Source organism: Physella acuta, unplaced genomic scaffold (genome assembly GCF_028476545.2).
Source record: "Physella acuta isolate Inbredline_101_S28 unplaced genomic scaffold, ASM2847654v3 ptg001210l, whole genome shotgun sequence".
In the NCBI taxonomy this organism is placed as follows: Eukaryota; Metazoa; Mollusca; class Gastropoda; family Physidae; genus Physella; species Physella acuta.
This window is the reverse complement of record NW_026732727.1, coordinates 1,185-23,525: the sequence shown is the minus strand read 5'-3', so window position 1 is coordinate 23,525 and position 22,341 is coordinate 1,185. Positions and strand designations below refer to the sequence as shown.

Genomic DNA, 22,341 nt, shown 5'->3' with positions numbered 1-22,341 from the left:
CGTTCATTGGTTTTGGTTGTAGTGTGTATATATATATATATATATATATATATATATATATATATATATATATATATATATATATATATATATATATATATAAAATACACGTATATAGAACTTGTTAAAAATTCGGCGCCTTTTTTTTGCTCTTTTCGCTCCCCCTACAACGAAAACCTGGATACGCCTCTGTAGGTCAGGTATGGTAAGTTTAATGGTTGATGATATACTCACTGTGGTGTTTGAAATTTGTCACAGTGAAACACAGAACACAGTCCACGAAATATAAATAAACACAAATCTTGAAACTAGGTCACGTGCAGTCAAGATTATCTTCGTAAGTTATGAAAGAGTATAGAGGGCTATCCATTTTTAAAAGTTGTTAGCTGCTATGTATTTTTTGGTTTTGTTGGGTACATATATCTTTGAATTATTTCTTTAAATACATAGCAAGTATGTTAACATGTGTTTCTAGTAATGAACAATAAAAATGAACAAATAAATTGACTTAATCTATATTTATTAGGTAATATTAGTGAGACAAACCTCGTTAAAGAGTCGCATCATCTTCATGAAGCTAGTTGTGTCCCTTTCTTCACCTGTTATATTTTCTATCTCTGGTTCTATCCTCTTGAGGAAAATGTCCAGCTTTTCCAACATGGATGTCACCTGAGTTGGGAGGTTGTTGTATTTAAATTCACATATAAAGTTACCATTTCTGACCTGATGGTCAAGTGAACTAGAGTTAACCTGTTTATGTGAAAGTATATGAAGGGATAGTGTTGTCATTGCTATGCCCAGCCACCTTAATTTTTTCCTAATGTGGGTCAGGTATCCTTTCGAGCTGGATTGACTCAAAGACACCTTATGGCCTTGAGCTCAACATCTGAACTCCTGACTTTCAAAGTTGGCAGTCCTGAGCTCAACAACCTGGATACGCCATCCCATAAATTCACATGTATCATGTATTTCTTCTGATAATTTTTTTTTTTTTGCTTTGAGAAATTTGAGTTTAAGAGTTTAAAACTTTGCAGTGTAGCATTACTCGGTGTTTCGATACTAAGTCTTATCAACATTGGTCTTAGGAGTTAAGTATCATAACATAAAAAGGTACAAAAAATATTTACAACAGATTTTGACCTTAAGTAGAAAAAGGTTAAGAAAAAAATATCCATTAAGTAATTGTTATACTGTCTCACTTAAATTATATATTTTACACATGTTGGTGCTCCAAGAGTAACAGATAAAGTAAATTTGCCTTTTCAAACCTGCAGGTCCATGGGGCAAGTTAAGTAGAGCTTACTTGTTTCTATGAGTAACTTATGGAGTGATAGTTTGGTCAGCACTATGCCCAACTGCCTTTACCCGAGGACTCAGGGCTGTTATACTGACTTGAACCCGGATTTGGATTCAAGACTTGTGTTAGCAGTATAGCGCTCTACCACTAAACCAAACCATTTTCATAATTTGGAAGTTTTTTCCTTATTGATAATGCACGAACTACTTAGCCAATTAGAAAGAAGGGATTATGGGTTCAATAAACTAATTATTCTTATAACACAAACCTGTTCTGATAAGTAGTTGGTGAATGTCCACATCCATTTTGATGCATATGTTGTAAGGACTTGTTTGATTGGCTGAAGATCAACCCTTATCCAGCCCACATTGTGATGGTCATCAAACCCCATCACCTCATCCCTGGCAGTCTGTGGAATGAGTTACAGGACTTTGATTTTTATGGTCAGTATCATACACTAAAGGAGGTACAAACACAGGACATTGATTTTTGTGGTCAGTATCATACACTATATGAGGTACAAACACTTACAGGACATTGATTTTTGTGGTCAGTATCATACACTAAAGGAGGTACAAACACAGGACATTGATTTGTGTGGTCAGTATCATACACTAAAGGAGGTACAAACACTTACAGGAGATTGATTTTTGTGGTCAGTATCATACACTATATGAGGTACAAACACAGGACATTGATTTTTGTGGTCAGTATCATACACTAAAGGAGGTACAAACACAGGACATTGATTTGTGTGGTCAGTATCATACACTATATGAGGTACAAACACAGGACATTGATTTTTGTGGTCAGTATCATACACTAAAGGAGGTACAAACACAGGACATTGATTTGTGTGGTCAGTATCATACACTAAAGGAGGTACAAACACAGGACATTGATTTTTGTGGTCAGTATCATACACTATATGAGGTACAAACACTTACAGGACATTGATTTTTGTGGTATCATACACTATATGAGGTACAAATACTTACAGGACATTGATTTTTGTGGTATCATACACTATATGAGGTACAAACACTTACAGGACATTGGTTTTTGTGGTCAGTACCATACACAAAAGGAGACACAAACACAGGACATTGATTTTTGTGGTCAGTATCATACACAAAAGGAGACACAAACACAGGACATTGATTTTTGTGGTCAATATCTTAAACCCATCTCACCACATGTAAAACTTGTAAGTTAAATTACCAACAAACTAACCACTCAACTCACCATGTAAGTATCAATCTCCTGGTCAAACTCATCCAAGGATGGAACATTGATTCTTTTTCCTTCTTGCCCTTTAGGGGTTAGGAAATTTCTTTCAGCATTTTCCAGCATCTCAGCTGTGATAGCACTTCTGGCTGAAGAAGACCTGAAACATTGGTTTAATAACTTGTAGTACAGAATATTCCAAGAACACAACACATGTCACTTTGATCAACTAGAAATGATGTGATAACCCATGGCTTAGTGTGTTTATGGGTTTAGAATCAGGTCTTTGATGTAGTGTTTGTGGGATAAGGTCCTTGGTGTTGTGTGTATGGGTTTAGTATCACAGGTCCTTGTGTAGTGTTTTTGTGTGTTGAGAATCAGGTCATTGACTAGTGTGTTTGTGGGTTTAGAATCAGTTCTTGGCATAGTGTGTTTATGGGTTGAGACCGACTAAGACCAACTTCATGAATCATTAAGTTAGTTAATTTTCATGAATTCAATACAATCTGTCTTATCATATTTTCCCATTGACGCTTAAGACACATGGGGTAGATGAAGTAGAGTTCATCAGTTTCAATGACCTTGGCATATGAGTTATGGTGTGGTCAGCATTATGCCTGGGATTCGATCTGGATACTTTTGGGTTAGAAGTTGTAAGCTCTACTATCTGACCATGTGTTCCATTATGTAAGTTCATTTTCATAAATTTAATACAATCTGTCATAAACTCAACAAATATTAACTTTATAATAATCAGTATAAACTTAAAGAACTAGTACTAGTTATTATAGTAAGATCTCAATAATTCAATCTTAATTTCTGCTATACCTAGAAGCTTGAGAAAGCTTTTCAAACTTTGTAGCAGGAAGAGCGCTTTGTCTGCCTGATTTCTGTGCACTTCTTGACCGAAGAATATTTGGCTTGACAACCCCATTGATAAAGTCTTCAAATGTTTGGTTCACATCTTGTATCCAAAGAAATTCATAATCTTTGAATATTTCTAAAAGTTTCTGCAGAAAAAAAATATTCATTAAAAAAGTAATTATTTTAAATTTTTGTTGTATGAGTTTGAGGGGTCATACTTTAGTGATCATTTGTTGTGAGAGGAAGGGGAGTGGGGAGTTAGGGAGTGAAAAGTCCCTGAAATTTAGAAGTTATTATGCATTTTTTAGACTATTTTATAAATTGTAGTAAAAGTTTATCAGGACCATAATGTTGACCCAGCTAAGTTACTATTTTATAAAGAAATTGTGGTTTTTAAAAAAAAAGTATTTTAGAGTGGAAGGGATGCTGGAATTTGTCATCATTTGGAGGATTTGTTTGTCAAAATGTTTGATGATGGTAATAGGGCAAGGTAAAAAACAAAACAAGAAAATGTTTAAATGTAATGTCATTTATGGGCAACACCCAAGACACTACTCCAGAATACATAATTTAGAAAGGACATAATATCTGTTGTTAAATCCCAAGGTAATAATTCTAATTGATATTGTAATTGTAAGAAAATACTAACTTTACATTCCTCACTGTTGTCCTCTACAAGCCTGTTGATGTGAGTAAGCAGATCTTTAACTTCTTCATCCATTTTTATGTAGTCTTCATAGGAACCCTAGAGTAATTAATGACAATCTTAATGTTATTACAATTTTTTTTTTAATATCATATGGAATATTCATTTGATGTATTTGGACATATTCTTCAATTATTTTTACATTTTTTAACAAAGAGATATCAGAAACTAAGTAATCAGAATAATTTTTTAATAAACTAAATTTCTGTTTTTTAAAGAAATGTAATTTGAAGTTACATTATTATATTTACACAAAAATTTAAAGAATAAAAAAAAATTGTTTTACAAGACTAAACATGAATCAGTTTAAGAATACAAGTTGCAGGGTAGGCATATTTTTAGAAAATAGCAATATTAGGACCACATAGGTCAACAACTTTTATAAGTATCACCTTTGGTCCTAGCATTTTGACCAGCTTTCCTCTGTCCAGATAACTTTGTAACCAAGCCTGGACCATCTCCTGGACACTGATGACTGAGGTGGACTGGTCAAGTGGGGGCCGGAAGTCTACATTGCTCTCAATCAGTTCCAGTCTAATGGTCAAGATGGGCACAACAGTGGTGTCAGACATCTCCTATGTAAAGGAAAATATGCCTCAAGTTATTTCTCTATTTTAAACAAACTAATTTTTTACTGTATAGTTTCTACACTGTCACAATGAGATGGAAATTTTAATATTTTAACAATTTCTGAGCAAAAACTAAAAAAAATTGTTTTTATTTTTATCAAATTTTATGAAACTAGCCTTTTCCTGTAATGGTTTACAAATAAATTTTTATTTATGATACTTATTGAGCCTCCACAGAAAACATCTTCATTTTCTATCTGTACATGACCATTTCTTAAATTTAGCTATACAAAAATATGTTCTCATTATCAATAGAAAATACTCCTGGAATTCAATATGTTACTAAATCAAAACTATAGTTTATCAATCTAAGGTCAAAGCTTGAAACAAAGTGAAAGAGAAAACAATTTGCTTAAAAGACACAAATATTTCAATCTGTTTTAAAAACAAACTAATGTCAATTTGATGGAGCTAAAAAGTGTTAATTAAGTAGTTTTCAAGGTTAGAAAAACACTGTATGGAAGAGATAATTGTCATGATACTATGATGATAAGGGCGTCCAATGAGGCAAACTATAACATACCAAAAGTGAAAACATAGTAATTATTTACTGATTATATACTGATTTCCTTTCAGCTTGTGTTTAGGGTTAAGTTTAAATAAGTTACAGCTAGGATGATGAATAAGTTAAGTACCCTAATGTAAAGACCTAATGTCCCCTAGATAAGATAAAGTAGATTTTATTTATTTCTTTGATCATGCAATATGAAAATATTGTACGTTATTCACTATGTAGAGTTACCTTAATTATTATCGACTAGAAAATCATCCGATTTAGGGTTAGGCTTATAAGTTAGGACTAGGATAATGGCTGGAGTTACATCTAGGTTATTAGTTAAAAGTGGACTGATTTATTAAACAAGTTGTCATTCAATATTAGAGCTTAACAGGCAAGTACCACATTTTTATATTAAAAAATTGTCTGTGTAAAAAAGAATCAACTAATTACAACTCCTCACCCCAGCCAAGTTTGCCTGCACCAAAGTGTTGAGCATGTTCCTTAAGCTGGCCTGTGTAGCCTGCTTCAGGCCATCCAACACTATAGCATCTATGTAGTCAATGTAGTTCCTCCAGGCTGGAGATGCTTGAGAAATCTGGACAACCTCGTAGGATTCACTGACCAAGTTGTGGATCTTGCTGGAGGCAGGGGACACCACACTCTCTAGTTCATCATTCAAGGTTCTAATATAAGAGAAAACAAGTTAATTAAAAAGTCTAGTGACATTTAAGCGCAATTTCCTTATGTTATTTAAAAATAGCTCTGTCGTAGCCTAAATCAAGAGCAGGGTTAGTAAAACCATTGGTTAGTTATTAAAACGTTTTTTATTAATTATTTTTTTCAGTATTTTACATGTTTTATTTACAATAGAGTTACATGACTAAAAACCATTGTGCACTTAGCTACCGAACGTGATGTCGCAGCCATTGAACGTGATGGCGCAGCTATTGAACATGATGACACGTGTGGTGTGGTTGGATAAAAATGCCTACTAATTCGGTCCAAATTTTAATTAATTCAAAAATATTTTTGTGACCAAACGAAAGGATATTTTTGAAAACTTTCTTCGGCAATATTGTTCTAAATTATGGCAGGAATCGATTGGTACATGTTTCAAGTCGCTAAGTGGTCTGGTTGCCGAGATATGGGCCAAAAACTGCATTTTTTCGAGGTTTTTTGGCTTTTTGGGGAAATCCATGAAAGAAACCCGGAATTTTTTTGGCCTATGTTCATCCTCGTAACTTGCTAACATAATTGCTTTTGGAACTAGTCCTCGATATTGCTTCGTTGAGGAGGAGATACGACTTAAAGCTGCTGACACACATACATCCATACATTCATTCATCCATCCATTCCCAGAAATGACGAGTTAATAAACGCAATTCTCCAGAATGGAAATTGCGCTAAAAATGTCAATTGAAATCTGGACAACCTCTTAAGTTGTGGATCTTGCATGAGGCAGGGAACACAACCCTATCAAAGTTCTAATGTGGTCTCATCGACACACAAATAGTTTAAAGTTTCAGTCTTTGTATTAAATAATTCCCATTCAAACAAATGCACAGGAAAAAGTAGAATTTGTGTAGAATGTAAACAGCTATTTAGAGCTCATAGTCTCCAAGGCCCTATAGAGTTCATTGGTTTTCATGAGCTCTCCGGAAGAAAGAATCTGTGGGCAGCATCTTGTCTGGTACCCTAGCCTTAACTTCACTTGATGTAGTCTTGTAAGTATAAAAATAGGTAAACATAGGCACAACGTATGGACTCAAACTAAGGAATCAAACTTTAGACTTTTGGGTTAGGCTATTGCATGCTTTACCACATTATGACACAACCCCATTGAGTTAATTATAATGTTTGCTTATTATGTTTTATTGTTTTGCTGTGTATAAAGATTCCTTTACTTTTAAGTTCAATGCAGGATATGTACTGAAGAAAACTAAAACGAAACATAAATTACAGTTAGCTCTTTACGTTGGTTTTATTGTAAGTATGCATTTATCAGTTTTTTAATTACTTATTTTTTTATCTGCGATGAATGAAAGATGTAAACACAAGACCTGTGCATATCCTGCAGCTCATCCATAGAATAGGACTTGAGGCCATCTCTTGCACTAAACACGTCCAGGGTCCCTTTTGACCAGGACATGGTCATCTCGGCTATGTCGTTACAGTTGGTCTGGATGATGTCCAGGTTCTGGTGGACATCAAGGCACACAAGGGACATGGCCATCTCGATGAAGTCTGCAGATTCTTTCATCTTCCAGGTCTGCTGGTGGAGACCTTGCTCCAAAAGCTGAAAAAAATTATTTTACTGTTAAAGGTTTGGTTAAATTCTATACTCTAGTAGTACCCTAGTATGTCTCTAGCAGAGACCTTGCTCCAAAAGCTGGAAAAAAAAATGTTTATTGCTACAGGTTTTGATAAATTTGATACTCTAGTAGTACCCTAGTAGGTCTATAGCATAAGTCTGGTGGTAGAGACCTTGCTCCAAAAGCTGGAAAAAAAAATTTTTTTATTGCTACAGGTTTTGATAAATTTGATACTCTAGTAGTACCCTTGTAGGTCTCTAGCAGAGACCTTGCTCCAAAAGCTGGAAAAAATTATTTTTCAGGTTACAGGTTTGGTTACATTTGATACTCTAGTAGTACCCTAGTAGGTCTATAGCAGATACCTTGCTCTAAAAGCTGGAAAAAAATATTTTACTGTTACAGGTTTGGTTACATTTGATACTCTAGTAGTACCCTAGTAGGTCTCTAGCAGAGACCTTGCTCCAAAAGCTGAAAAAATTATTTTACTCTTATAGGTTGTATTAAATTAGATACTTTAGTAATACTATAGCAGGTCTACAGCATGCACAGTTTAAACTAATATTTGGCATTATACAAAGCCCATTCTTTTTCATTGATCTTAATGGAAATGTTGAAAACTATTTTCTCCAAAACAATTAAGCATTACATGTCAACATGTTATGCACCATTGACTCCAATTTCAGCCTGCTTTTTCTTCTGGATTTACTTCCGTAGCTTTTGTCCATCCAAGAACAAGGACTGATTTTTTTTCTTTATAAGAGAAAAAGATTTAGTATTTACTTGTCTTCCTTTTCAATAAGCTTTTCAAAATATTTTAATTTTGCTGTGGAGTAATATTTTTTCACTTGGTATCTCCAGCTTTTAACTGAAATAAACCCTAATAGGAACTTGTCAGTTAACCAGATCCAAATAGGCCTACATGTACAGCTTGCATTGTAGGTTTTAAAAACCTTTAAACCTAATCCTAACTTAAAATATAGAAAATTAAAACTATCATATTTCACAAATTAAAAATAGATGTGCCCAACTTCTAAGTATAACTGTTTTGCCTGTAATTGCTTTTTATTCTTTCCTAACAACACACATTTCTTTATTTTTTTTTATATCCAAATGCTTGAAGAGTAGAATACAGAAAGTGATTGAAAAAGAATTAAATAGAAAAAAAAAAGTTTATGAAATTGAAATAAAATAGAATAAACACTGATAAAAGGGTTAGAACAGAATAAAAACAGTTACCTTATCAATCTGATCCAGCTTTCTCTCAAACATGGGCCTCTCAAAGTCTGTGATGGATCTCATGATGGCGTTGTACTTGGACACAATGGTCTCCAGTCTGGCTGCTGTCACACTCAGGTACTGGGCATTGGTGTTTCTCAACAGCTCTTTTGCTGATTCAGGGAGGTGGATACTGTCAAATGATTCAAATATTGTGTTATTTTTTTTACTGCTGGGTACTGGCATTGGTGTTTCTCAGCAGCTCTTTTGCTGATTCAGGGAGGTGGATACTGTCAAATGATTCAAATATTGTGTTATTTTTTACTGCTGGGTACTGGGCATTGGTGTTTCTCAGCAGCTCTTTTGCTGATTCAGGGAGGTGATTACTGTCAAATGATTCAAATATTGTGTTATTTTTTACTGCTGGGTACTGGGCATTGGTGTTTCTCAGCAGCTCTTTTGCTGATTCAGGGAGGTGAATACTGTCAAATGATTCAAATATTGTGTTATTTTTTTACTGCTGGGTACTGGGCATTGGTGTTTCTCAACAGCTCTTTTGCTGATTCAGGGAGGTGGATACTGTCAAATGATTCAAATATTGTGTTATTTTTTACTGCTGGGTACTGGGCATTGGTGTTTCTCAGCAGCTCTTTTGCTGATTCAGGGAGGTGATTACTGTCAAATGATTCAAATATTGTGTTATTTTTTACTGCTGGGTACTGGGCATTGGTGTTTCTCAGCAGCTCTTTTGCTGATTCAGGGAGGTGGATACTGTCAAATGATTCAAATATTGTGTTATTTTTTTACTGCTGGGTACTGGGCATTGGTGTTTCTCAGCAGCTCTTTTGCTGATTCAGGGAGGTGGATACTGTCAAATGATTCAAATATTGTGTTATTTTTTTACTGCTGGGTACTGGGCATTGGTGTTTCTCAACAGCTCTTTTGCTGATTCAGGGAGGTGGATACTGTCAAATTATTCAAATATTGTGTTATTTTTTTTACTGCTGGGTACTGGGCATTGGTGTTTCTCAACAGCTCTTTTGCTGATTCAGGGAGGTGGGATACTGTCAAATTATTCAAATAATATTTTATTTTTTACTGCTGGGTACTGGTATTGGTGTTTTTCAACAGCTCTTTTGCTGACTCAGGGAGGTGGATACTGTCAAATGATTCAAATATTATTTTATTTTTTTACTGCTGGGTACTGGTATTGGTGTTTCTCAACAGCTCTTTTGCTGACTCAGGGAGGTGGATACTGTCAAATGATTTAGAATATTGTGTTATTTTTTACTGCTGGGTACTGGGCATTGGTGTTTCTCAGCAGCTCTTTTGCTGACTCAGGGAGGTGGATACTGTCAAATGATTTAATTATTGTTTTATTTTTTACTGCTGGGTACTGGCATTGGTGTTTCTTGGCAGCTCTTTTGCTGATTCAGGGAGGTGGGATACTGTCAAATGATTCAAATATTGTTTTATTTTTTACTGCTGGGTACTGGTATTGGTCATTCTCTGATTCAGGGAGATGTATACTGTCCAATGATTCAAATATCATTTTGTTTTAACATAGGTACACTTTTTAAAGGAAAGAAATGGTTTGGTATTATTAAGTTCTATTGATAATTTTTGATGAGGTAAATGGCAGTCTTATAATTTAAGAATTATTTTAATATTAAAGTTTAACTAAATAGTTTATAAAACTGCGAAGAAAAGAGCTTCGCTTTTAACTTATTGGATCTTATATTTCAATTTTAAGATGGGTAACTTGGATGTGAATAAAGCTTTTAACTAAATAACATAAATTTGTCAATATTTGCCCATCAAAGCAGTCCTGTGCTTTTTTGAGTAAAGAAAAAATTCTAAAAGTATTTTTAAAAATTAAAGACAGATATCTTTAAAAGATATGTTAATATATAATCAGTCAAATATTGTAACTTTAGAATCCAAAAAGAAATACATCAAAAATGCCATATAAAAACTGAAGGTAATAAAAATGTTCTCACCTGAAAGGTGGCTGGCTAAGGTAGTGTATCTCTTTAAGGACAAGCAGAAGTTTGGGGTCAAGGTTGACATGAATAACTTTAGGACGAATGTCAAAGTCTTCATCATATTCTTCTGCTATCTGTGAGGAAATTGTAGTTTACTTCAGGTTAATGTAGTATTACCATTTGAAACAAAGTCAAGTCCTAAGCTCTAACAGTTAACATTTTCATGAAAATGAAGAAATGTTAATTTGACAAAAACTGTTGGTTAACCTGCACCAATGTTTCCTCTAAGCTGCGCAGTTGCGTGGCCGCGCAGTAGTTTTTAGCTGCCGCGCAGTGATTTTGTAAAATAAATATATATATATAAGGATTTTAGAACAGCGCACACAGAAAATACATTTTGCACACTAGCTTTTACCCCTTAGAGGGAACATTGACCTGCACTACAGATAAGTCAATTGAAACCAAACCAAACAGATAGTCATATATCATTAACAGACATTATAAATTGAAAAACTTAAAATGCAGAAAAAAGTGTATATTATAGAAAAATAAGTTATATGGTTTTAATAATCAGAACTTTTCAAGAGGAAAAAACTAAACAGATTGTGAGGCATCCGTTTCCCAAACTAACATTTTTAATTGATGGCATAAGAGATGGCAACATCCAAAAGGCAACAGATTTTTTTTATTTGCAAATCACTCAAGTTGGGATGAAGAATGATGATACAAAGTTGTTACAAGGAAATTAGTAGCTGATTGGTTAGGCTACATTACAAAAATTTAAAATACTAGTTCAAAACTGAATTGGTCAATGACCAATAAGGCACGTACCAACAAGGGTTCCTTTAGCTTCTGTCTGAGGTCTGACACTGTTTCAACCTGCCACTTTGAGATCACTCCATTTTCAAATCTAAAAAAATTAAAATGAAGCAAATTGACTGTCTTTTTAAATAGGCTACTAATCATGAATTATATTTTATTTAGCACTACGTATAATTGTACCATGAATTGTATGTTCAATTAATGTTAAAACTAGAAAAGAACATTAAAAAATGTTGACTAACTTGTCTAAATCCTTGATGATATTATTGTATAAGTTTCTCATGTGCCATCCAGCATCTCCTTCTAGTGAGTGGGGGCTGACATGTTTCATTTTGTCCATGGGATTCTAAAATAGATTGTAAAGAAGATTTTCAGAGACAGTAGAACTTTATATACACATGTTTCATTTTGTCCATGGGGTTCTAAAATAGATTGTATAGAAGATTTTCAGAGACAGTAGAACTTTATATACACATGTTTCATTTTGTCCATGGGGTTCTAAAATAGATTGTAAAGAAGATTTTCAGAGACAGTAGAACTTTATATACACATGTTTCATTTTGTCCATGGGGTTCTAAAATAGATTATAAAGAAGATTTTTAGAGACAGTAGAACTTTATATGTTTTATTTTGTCCATGGGGGTTCTTATTTCAATAATAAAATTTATTTTGTCAGAAACAGTAGAACTTTATATAATGAGCTAACATGTTTCATTTTTGTCCACAGGGCATTTACATAGAGGATAAAACAGATTTTGTTAGAAACATGTGAACTTTACCTACAGATTTTTCATTTAGTCTATAGGGATTTAAATAGACTATAAAATAGATTTAGTTAGAAATAGTAGAACTATATGTATAATTTTTTTCAATTTGTACATCAGATTCTTATTTCAAGTATACAGTAAAATTTGTAGAAACAGTAGAAGCCAATGTATAGGGAATACTACAGTAAGTATAACATGGAAATGGTAGAGATAGGGTGATTTTTATTTCTAGGGGATGGTACTGAGTTTTTGTTAGCATCAGTAGTGTATAATGCAAAACAAACTCTACTTCATCGTCCTCATTACAATCATGTTTCTAGCCAGTAGCTTACTCTACTTTTAAAAATGATGAATTAAAAAAAATTAAGACTAATTTTTAGAAAAAAACAAAATGTGAACATACAGATATCCTCTCCTTGAGTGCCCTGGCCCACATCAGCTTGGAGACAGTGTGAGGCATGTTGTGGTGGGATGGAGGGGAGATGTAGGACTCATCGAAGATGTGTTTGACCTGCTCCAGCTCCACTGTGAAGTTGTGGACCAGAGTCTTGTCAATGTCTTTCAGGTGTTGCTAGAATCAGAATATTGGCCAAGTTTTAACTTGAACGCAGCATATGGGGCTAAGGTTTAAACTAAATACAGCATATGGGGTTAAGTTTAAATGAACAAAGGATATGGGGCTGTTTTAAATGAAATAAAATATATTGGTGAATAACATCAGTGTTTCTTTCAGATATTTTTTGAGGGGAGTGGGGAAGTAAGATGGAACTTAAATTTCAGTGGGGGAAGGGACAACAGAAATGCTATCTTTATCATCTGTATTCTATTTTACTTTTTTACAATTACTTTATAAAGAACTAAATTAAAATATGTTTATTCTACGAACTATTCAACAAAAAACGATGTCATTATTTTTTTTTCAAAATCTTTACAAAATTTAGAAACTACATTATATAAACTCGTGGAAGAATTCAGTACTGAGCTACTTGGCACACAACATACCTGTACAAGTTCTCTGCCACTGATCCCTTCAAACACTTCTAGAAGTCTCAATTGAGCCTCCACCAGAGGGCACTGATCAAATGCCAGGCGTAGGATGCCAGACAGGCTCTTCTCTAGTTCCTATTCCACCAAACAAGACAGAATACACTAGAGCATTTCAAAATTAACATGTATTTAATATGTCTAAAGACTTTTGCATAGAGTTATTCTTCAATAATGTTTTTGAAAACTTAATTTTTTTATTAAAACAATTCAAAGGATTTATTAAAAAGCTTACTAGTTTTGACTAAACTCACTAAGTGTTGATATACATAAAAACATAAATTAAATGAAAGCTTTCAATAATAAATTTTGAAACTGTCTTAAGACTTTTTTGTAGAATTATTCTTGAAAACTATGTTTTTGGAACATTAAAATTTTAAAAAAATATTTATAAATTTATCTAAGGTCTTCATAATTTTGACAAAACTTTGTATTGATAACGGCCTACATAAAACCAAAATTATCCTGAAAGCTTTTTTCAAAATAATAACTTTTGAAATTAAATGTAGTGGAAGATTTCCTGACCTTGACAGTGGTTCTAAAATTGAAGAAAGCCTTCTCAAACTGCTGGCTGCCATCAATACATAAAACATTCTGCACCTGAGAGAAGAACTCATTCATGGCGTGGGAGTACTTATTGTGCAGCTCCTTGACCATGGCGTCCAAACTTGGGCTGCCAGCGCCACCTATTTCAGCCGCTCCGGCCAGCAGGCGAAAGTGGCGAGTTGTCTCCACAAGTTCAAGGACGTCATTGCATCTGGTTGTGGAAAGTTTATTATAGTTGTTAAAATATTTTTTTATTACTTTGTAGCTTATATTTGTTATAAATTCTATTCTATTACTCATTGTTATTCTCATTGTTACTCATTGTTATTCTAATTTAATTTAATTATAGGGAAAATTATCCTAATTTTTAAAAATTTTATTTAAAAATTTTATTTGAGATCAATTACCACATTAAACCTAGCAAATTAGTAAACCACTGCCGCACAGACCTTCATCAGTGACAAATAAATTTCTCTTACAGTAATTCTAACTTTTTAAATGAATTTATCAAATTAAAGAGAAGATGGGTTAGAAACCTTTCCATGAAGTTATTGAGCAGGTCAAAACAAGGGGCATTCCTGGCAGGCCAGGGGCTGTCCATCCACAGTTCCTCCTCATCTGCCGAGTCTGTGTTGTTGCCGCCATCAACTTGACGGAGTCCATACCTTGGTGTGTAGGCATGGGGGCCGTACAGTTTGGTTTTAAACAGGTTCCCTCTAGGTCTAGCAGCACTGTAGGAACATTAGAAATAAATAAATTTAGAGCTTACAGAGGAATAAAAGAAAAAAAATTTGCATGTAATGTCTATTTATAACTGTACTGTATCTACATAAAGAAATAAAGGTAGTACACAATGATGAGACAAAAATTCACGGTTTTAAAATCTTTGACAAAAATACAGTAGGTTTTTCTGACTAGCTTACAGTTTTTCAGCATTTTCTGCAATGTTTTTGGCATTCTGATCATCTGCCTTCTCTTTGAAATCCAAGTAAGTTCCCCTAAAAGAAGCACACACTCTCAATGCCTCCTTCAATTTGGCATATGACTGTTGATAAACATTATTTTTACTCAATATGTAAACCTAAAACGTTTTTTTATTTTCTATTCAATACATGTATTCTGTACATAGTGCCCACTTTGAGAGTAAAGTGGTGTTTTAGAGGTATAATATCTGTTGTTTAACAAAAGATTGGCCAAACTAAAAGCTACCAGGATGATAACTACATTTATGTGATGGATGATTGGGGCCGCGTGGTTGAATGGTAGAGCATTTGGCAACTACACTGAAGGTCTTGAATTTGGATCTCGGTTAGGGCTTGTGACTGCAGGACTTCTCTGAATCCACCAGCTTTGATGGGTACCCAACTAATGTTGGAGAAAGTAAAAGGTGGCTGGGCATAGTGCTGACCACACAATCAAGAAACATGAACTCTGATTCTTCTACCTAATGGATCACTGGTATAAAGAGGGATATTTACTTTTTTTAAGTGATGGATAAAGATGTAGGAAGGATGAATATATCTCACACAACTCCTAAGCCGATTAAAATTGTTAGAATTTAGTCCCTGTTAGCAATTATTATTGAACAATGTTGGATGGATAGCTCTACTATATTATATAAATGAAATTACATGACTAATTTATCAACTTAAACTCTTTGTTTGAATCAATCTTCATCATTATCATTCCTCTGTGGCCCCTGGGGAGCAAAGGGCTGCAACCACTTTGAATCACTATGAAAACATAATTTTTTTAAAGGTTCTCGCTATATAAAAGTGTGTCCCCCACCTCCAATGGTTCCCTGAGGACATCATCACCAACCATGGCTATGGCTCTGTGGACAATCTCATTGGACAGCAGCCTCAGCAGGTTGTGGAACTTGTCAATTTGGTGGTAATATCTGGCAGGTGGAAACAGGTGAATGTTAAATTGTCACACTTACATCAACAGGACACTTTACAACACCTAAGCTCTTACCTGGGGGTAGTTATACCCAGAAATGTATATATATATATATATATATATATATATATATACATATATATATATATATATATATATATATATATATATATATATATATATATATATATATATATATATATATATATATATATATACTAATCATTGAATAGTCATATATAGTATCTCAGAAAATAAAAATCACAGCCCTGGGAAATTAAGACAACCAATTCCAATAACTAATGTATAATTGAAAAAATAAATTGCAAGTAAACTTTTGTAAAGTTTTATTGGAGGTATATTAAACAAATATTGTGCTTGGTCAAGCATATGAGTACTAATGCAACAGTCTGAAGTTTGGTTCACAAGCACATAAATATAAGATGCTTCACTTAGTTACACAGTAGACAAGATTTAAGTTTTGTAAGGTAAACACAATAAAGCTTGGTGCAGACCATACTATCCATCCATTAAATTCTGAAAATGTACTTTATCCTAAACATCTGGATCCCTAATGTCATGGCCTTATTGGGGACATAAATAGATGCCTCTGAGTGGCATTATCAACAGATTAGCTTGAGAGAATGATCTTTCTTTAACTACAAACAAAGCAGGTAATAAACAAGAGAAACTTACGTGGAATGATTCCAGACCAAGTTCAACACATGCATTAGAGGTTTGAAGAACTTGACAATCACTTTAGGGTTTTCCTCATTGTGTAGTTTTTTGTACCAGGGTTCCAGAGTGCTGAGAAATTTCAGAATTCTATGCACGTCTGCCTGAGCCTGTTGTAAAGAAAATGGTAACTTTTATTGTTATTTTAATCATTGAATAATTGTTAGGTCTCGAGTTTGGATATCGGTTTATACTTGTGACTGTAAGACGTGACTGAGTCTACCCAACTCTGATAAGTACCTGACTCACACCGGGAAAGTAAAGGTGGCTAGGCATTGTGCTGACCACACCAGCCCTTCATATGCCAAGGTCAAGAAACATATTAACTCTACTTCATCTGCCCAATGATTGCTAGGTATAAAGAGGAATCTATTTTATCCCTTGCATTACTATAAAAAATTAGTTTAGACTATGCATAACAGGATGACATGGCTTAGTTAAAGAGAGAGTTAAATTCCTAATTGGAATCTTAAGTTTGGCTAATAAGGGAAAGTATGTTGGAAGTTCCTGTGTTTATTAGGTTCTGATTTATAATGTTAATGGTGTTCATTCATAAGGCCAAAATCACAACAAACAAACTTTGCAGATGAAACTCACACCTTGGTGTCTCAGCTCCCAAGCTTACCTCAGTATCTCAGCTACCAAACTTACCTCAGTATCTCACCTACCAAGATTTACCTTGGTGTCTCAGCTCCCAAGCTTACCTCAGTATCTCACGTACCAAGCTTATTTCAGTATTTCAGCTACCAAAACTTACCTTGGTGTCTCAGCTCCCAAGCTTACCTCATTATCTCAGCTACCAAAACTTAACATTGGTGTCTTAGCTCCCAAGCTTACCTCAGTATCTCAGCTACCAAGCTTACCTCAGTATCTCAGCTACCAAGACTTACCTTTGTGATATCCTTCCTAACACCAGTAAATGAATGAGCGTACTGGCTATCAGCTGCCTCTAAGTTTTCCAGGATATCTTTAGCCACATCTCGGCTACCCAGAATTACCTTTGTGTCTCAGCTACCAAGACTTACCTTTGTGATATCCTTCCTAACGCCAGTAAATGAATGAGCGTACTGGCTATCAGCTGCCTCTAAGTTTTCCAGGATATCTTTAGCCACATCTCAGCTACCAGGACTTACCTTTGTGATATCCTTCCTAACACCAGTAAATGAATGAGCGTACTGGCTATCAGCTGCCTCTAAGTTTTCCAGGATGTCTTTAGCCACATCAGAGTCAAGCTGGTCATCTACTGACTTGAGCTTCTCCAGGTGTCTCTCCCACATGATTATCTCATCCAGTGGACCAGGCTCCTTGCCAAACTGGTGGGACAGGTCAGCTTGGGGGTCATGTCTCAGGACACTCTAATCAGAGAAAAATAATTTTAGTTCAGCTCTTTGGGGGGATGACAAGGTCAAAGGTCAGCAGCGTTTCTATCAGGCATCATGTCTACAACCCCCCCCCTCTCCCACCGACTCAGTAACAGCCGACAGATTTAAAAAGAGCCCTTGCGTTGATACTTACCCTGATTTGCTTGATCCACCCTATGACTGTGGTTTCTAGCACATGAAGCACTGCAGCCCTTCTGGAGGGTGAAGCTGCTGCCTCTGCCAGAACTTCAATGGCTGGGAGGTTCAGAACCACCTGACCCTACAGTCGATAGGAAACTCATAGACTTAAGTGTGACGCAATAAACATTATTTAAACTGCTTTTTAAAATTGTGTTTGGCCTTTTATTAAATTAATTCACATGTATTGGCCTCAATAATAGAAGTGAAAAAACACATCTGCTTTTAAAATTTAGTGAAATTCAATTTTTTATCAATTTTAATTTCTTTAGAATGATCCAGAAAATTTTTTAAACACATCTTAGATCAAGTTTGTTCTAATTCAGTGGTTCTTAATCAGGGTTTTGATAGAGCCCCAGGGATTCAGTGAGTCAGTCTCAGAGGTTCAGCAAAGGTAATGACACACACCTGACTCACAATCAGTTCAATCAGTTATTGTCAGTGTGGAAGAAGGAACTATTAAATAGATTTGGGTGAATGCGCAAATGAAACTAGTGGGGTTCAGTGCCTCCAAAAATGTTAAGAACCACTACTCAAATTAAAGAATTAAGATGTCTACAAAACAATTTTGTTTATTTATAGCTTATTGTTGGCCTAAGTATTTGATCTTTAATGTAAAAGTAACATCCTATAAATTTGTAAAATGACACCATTATATTAGTAAATTAAGTACATTTACAAAACAAAAACGTATTCTAAATACTGGTCAACTTTGGCTAAACTGACCTCCACATGACCCTGTGAGACTTCAACAGTAGCCATTAGCCTGTGTAGAATATCCATGATTTTGTCCCCGTTCCCAGAGGCATTAGCTAAAGTGTGTGTGTTGGTTGTTAGCAGGGGAAGAAACACCTCTCGTATAGTCATCTCTAAATGCTCAAGCGGGGTACTTGTGCAGTCCAAGTAGAAAACTTCATTATCTGTTGTAATAAATGTATTGGTAATAATTAATCATTGTGGTATAACTTTGGAAGGTGAGAGGGGAGGGGGGGTTCAGTCCATAAATTCAATGGTGATATTGATAAGCAATCATAGTGGCATAATGTTGGAAGGTGGGGGTTCAGTCCAGAGTAGTGTTTTTTATTCTAGGGATATGTGAGAATGTGTAAGGTACAGCAGAATTGTTTGCCAGTTATGATGCTAAAGTACTCGTAGTGGTAACCTTTATGCAATAACAAAAATACATAATAGTGTTTCTAACCTAGGGAACATAGACTACTTTGTTATTTCAGAATATCCACATTAAGATTAGACTGTATTACAGAAAACTACATTTAAAAAACTTCCTTAAGAAAAATTAAGAAGAGTAATCTTGACAAAGTAAAATAAACAGGCTGTATATTATGATATATTGACCGTTCAGCCAAACAGCTAAATTTCACTAAAATTCATAATGATTAATTTTAAAACTAAAAGCTAATAAATATATGATTTACTAATTAAAAAAATAGTACTTGAAAACTTTTTATTGTTAAGTATGATACTTAAAATTTTAAATTACCAATATTATCCTTTGTAAGCTTTGTTCCAGGATTGCACTTTAAGAAAAAAATTGCCTTAGTTTTTAGCTCCATAGGTGGCTGCAAGGATGCTACTATCTGTCTTTCAGGGCGCATGTAAACAAACAGCTTTTTCACATCTTCGTTGTTGACAAACTCATAGAAGGCAAGCCTAGTAAACAAACAAGATGAAAAATAAAAACAGAAAGTTATTTGAGTTTAATTCACCTCTAACGTTACATTCATGTTTCGACTTTAAAAAGTAGAATGATATTTCTTCTCTTAGATTTAGGATATGAGCTAGGATAAGGTTACTTCCATGGCTAGGCTTTGTAATCAACCAAAAGATACCTAAAATGTAAGGAAAGTATAAAATATTTTCATTAATATGTCAATTAACCCACAACTAATATCAAAAGCATGTTTTACCTGTTATCATCATTCAGCAACATATTTTTGAGATCTTCATTGCGAGGTCGCAAGGAGGATCCTATTCTGACCTCCAGCCACTTAAGTCTTTCATCTGTTGCCATTTCAATTGATACTTCTGGATGAATGAGCCAATAAAGGAATTATTGAGGAAGCAATCGATCACAGGTTAACAATAGGATTGCATGTCATAATCAAACCTACTATTTAGGCAATATAACTAAGCGTATAGGGGTCGGCGTGGTAGAGTCGGTAAAGCTCATGGTTGCTAAACCGAAAAGTCTCGAGTTCGAACCCTCGGGCAGATGAGGCTCGTTAGCTGGGGACAGCCACTCTTCTAGGAGAGACAACTCCAAAATTAAACAACTGCTGCCTTGTAGTTTGTTCTTGGTTGGACAAAGGCTATGGAAGCAAATCCAAAAAAGAAAAGCAGGCTGAAATCGGAGTCAATGGCCTAAATAGCGCATAACCAGTTGACACGCAACGCTTAATTGTGTAGGAGGCGTGGTCGAGTCGTCAAAAAGCTCATGGTTGATAAATTCGAACAAAGTCTCGAGTTCAAACCCACTGGCAGATAAATCTCGATTCCCTTCAACACTAATAATTAAAAACGAAGAAGAAGAAGACTAAGCTTATAAATAAGCCTATGCCTTTTTTTTTAAGGTTTTTTTTTGCATTCATAGTCATAATCACAATGAAATAACAAGTGAAATATAGAAATATAGAAACAGCTGCCTAGAATTCTAGAATCTTTAATTTTTTTATATAATAATTTAATGTCATACTTCTAAAGACAAAAATGATAATAATGAGTATAGAATGATCATTGAACAGATAAGGATTATTTAAGCCTAATATTAATTTAGAAGTGTAAGTGTTTAGTTTAGGTTCTGTTATAGTTATGGATTATACTATAATCGTTATATGATAGGCCTAATTAGGATAATATAAGTAATACTAATAGTAATTGGGTCTACTCTTATAAATAAATAATAATTAGGCCAAGCTATAGGCCTAGTTATATAGGCCTACTATACAGAGCCGGCGTTAGGAATACGCGGGGCCTAGGGCCAACCATCCGCGCGGGGTCTTTCCATTATATATATATATATATATATATATATATATATATATATATATATATATATATATATGTTACGGTCAAAGCCCGAAGTGCGGCCAAACCCCGGATTGGCCGGCTCTCTTGGCCAAAGCCCGAAGAACTTAGAAGTAAGATCGTATTTCGTACATTGGCCGGCCAATGCGCGCACTGGCCGGGACGTACTGGCCAAAGTCCGAAGTGCTTAAACTTGACAGCGTATTTTGTACATTGGCCTGCCAATGCGCGCATTGGCCGGGATGTCCTGGCCAATGTTCTATCTAGACTAAGTTGTGATCGCGTTTTCATTATTCTGGGTGCGGTTTCATTGTGAGTAACGTATTGTTTAGCTCTTGTTTGTACAGCTCATTCTTGTGGATCCTGTGGCAAAGATGTCCATGCTATTTGTGGAGTATCCAATGAAGATGACGAAGGGTACGGAGGGAACATAACCTGCAGATTGTGTCACAACAAACAAGACATCATGGAACACAGGTCAGCAGCTCATTCTGGCTTGCAAAATCAAGGTGCTAAGATGCTTAAAACATCAAATACAAAATTAAAAGATGGTGAAGTGGTTGACAATGTACGCATCCGTGTCCCAGATGTTGACAGAGGTCGCGGTGATCCCCGAAGCGTGATTGCAGTTGTCATGAGCGTTGAGGGCGGTTTCTACAAATTAGGAACGGAACATGGTGTTCTAAAACAACTGTATGCTAGAAGTGAGTTTTCAATTCTTCACGAAAAACTGCTCTTATTGTCGTCAGTTGGCACTGAGGAAAAATCACTATGAACCATCGCATCTTCAAAATCATTGACTGGGGGCCAAGGCTACACCCGCTGCAATTGCACAACCAAGTGCACAACAAATCGCTGCAAGTGGAAAACAACAAGCTGCTATGTAATTCTAAATGCCATAAAAGTTCAACTTGTTGTAACAAATGATAATATTGATTGATTGAGACTATAGTACAATAAAAAATTTGAATGTTTCTGTCATTTACTTTAATTAATAATCAATAAAAACTTAATTTCATGATCCTTACGGCATTAAAAAACCCAAAATCTGCTCATGATTTTCTAATTCGGACTTTGGCCGGTCGTCCCTAGCCAGATGATCTTCTAATTAAGACTTTGGCCGGTCCACCATGGCCAGTCCGCGGACTGGCCGGCCAAAGCCCGAAATCAAGCAAAGTTTCGGACTT

The 22,341-nt window shown here is 34.9% G+C and overlaps 1 protein-coding gene across 1 annotated transcript in view; it reads right to left on the bottom strand.

The window, feature by feature from the left end:
• LOC131957124 (uncharacterized) overlaps nt 1–20,155 on the bottom strand; it is a gene marked incomplete at its 5' end in the record, with an annotated part of 98,982 nt that extends 78,827 nt beyond the window's left edge. The window contains 24 exon segments of the mRNA XM_059321831.1: nt 547–669; nt 1,566–1,706; nt 2,543–2,684; nt 3,353–3,534; nt 4,038–4,133; nt 4,487–4,669; nt 5,683–5,905; nt 7,283–7,518; nt 8,771–8,942; nt 10,750–10,868; nt 11,566–11,644; nt 11,799–11,902; nt 12,727–12,894; nt 13,326–13,445; nt 13,893–14,124; nt 14,450–14,644; nt 14,837–14,958; nt 15,702–15,813; nt 16,512–16,660; nt 17,684–17,905; nt 18,066–18,191; nt 18,836–19,029; nt 19,611–19,780; nt 20,038–20,155. Of these exon segments, the coding sequence (XP_059177814.1) occupies nt 547–669; nt 1,566–1,706; nt 2,543–2,684; nt 3,353–3,534; nt 4,038–4,133; nt 4,487–4,669; nt 5,683–5,905; nt 7,283–7,518; nt 8,771–8,942; nt 10,750–10,868; nt 11,566–11,644; nt 11,799–11,902; nt 12,727–12,894; nt 13,326–13,445; nt 13,893–14,124; nt 14,450–14,644; nt 14,837–14,958; nt 15,702–15,813; nt 16,512–16,660; nt 17,684–17,905; nt 18,066–18,191; nt 18,836–19,029; nt 19,611–19,780; nt 20,038–20,141 (3,714 nt within the window).
• Between the last annotated feature and the right edge of the window lie 2,186 nt (nt 20,156–22,341).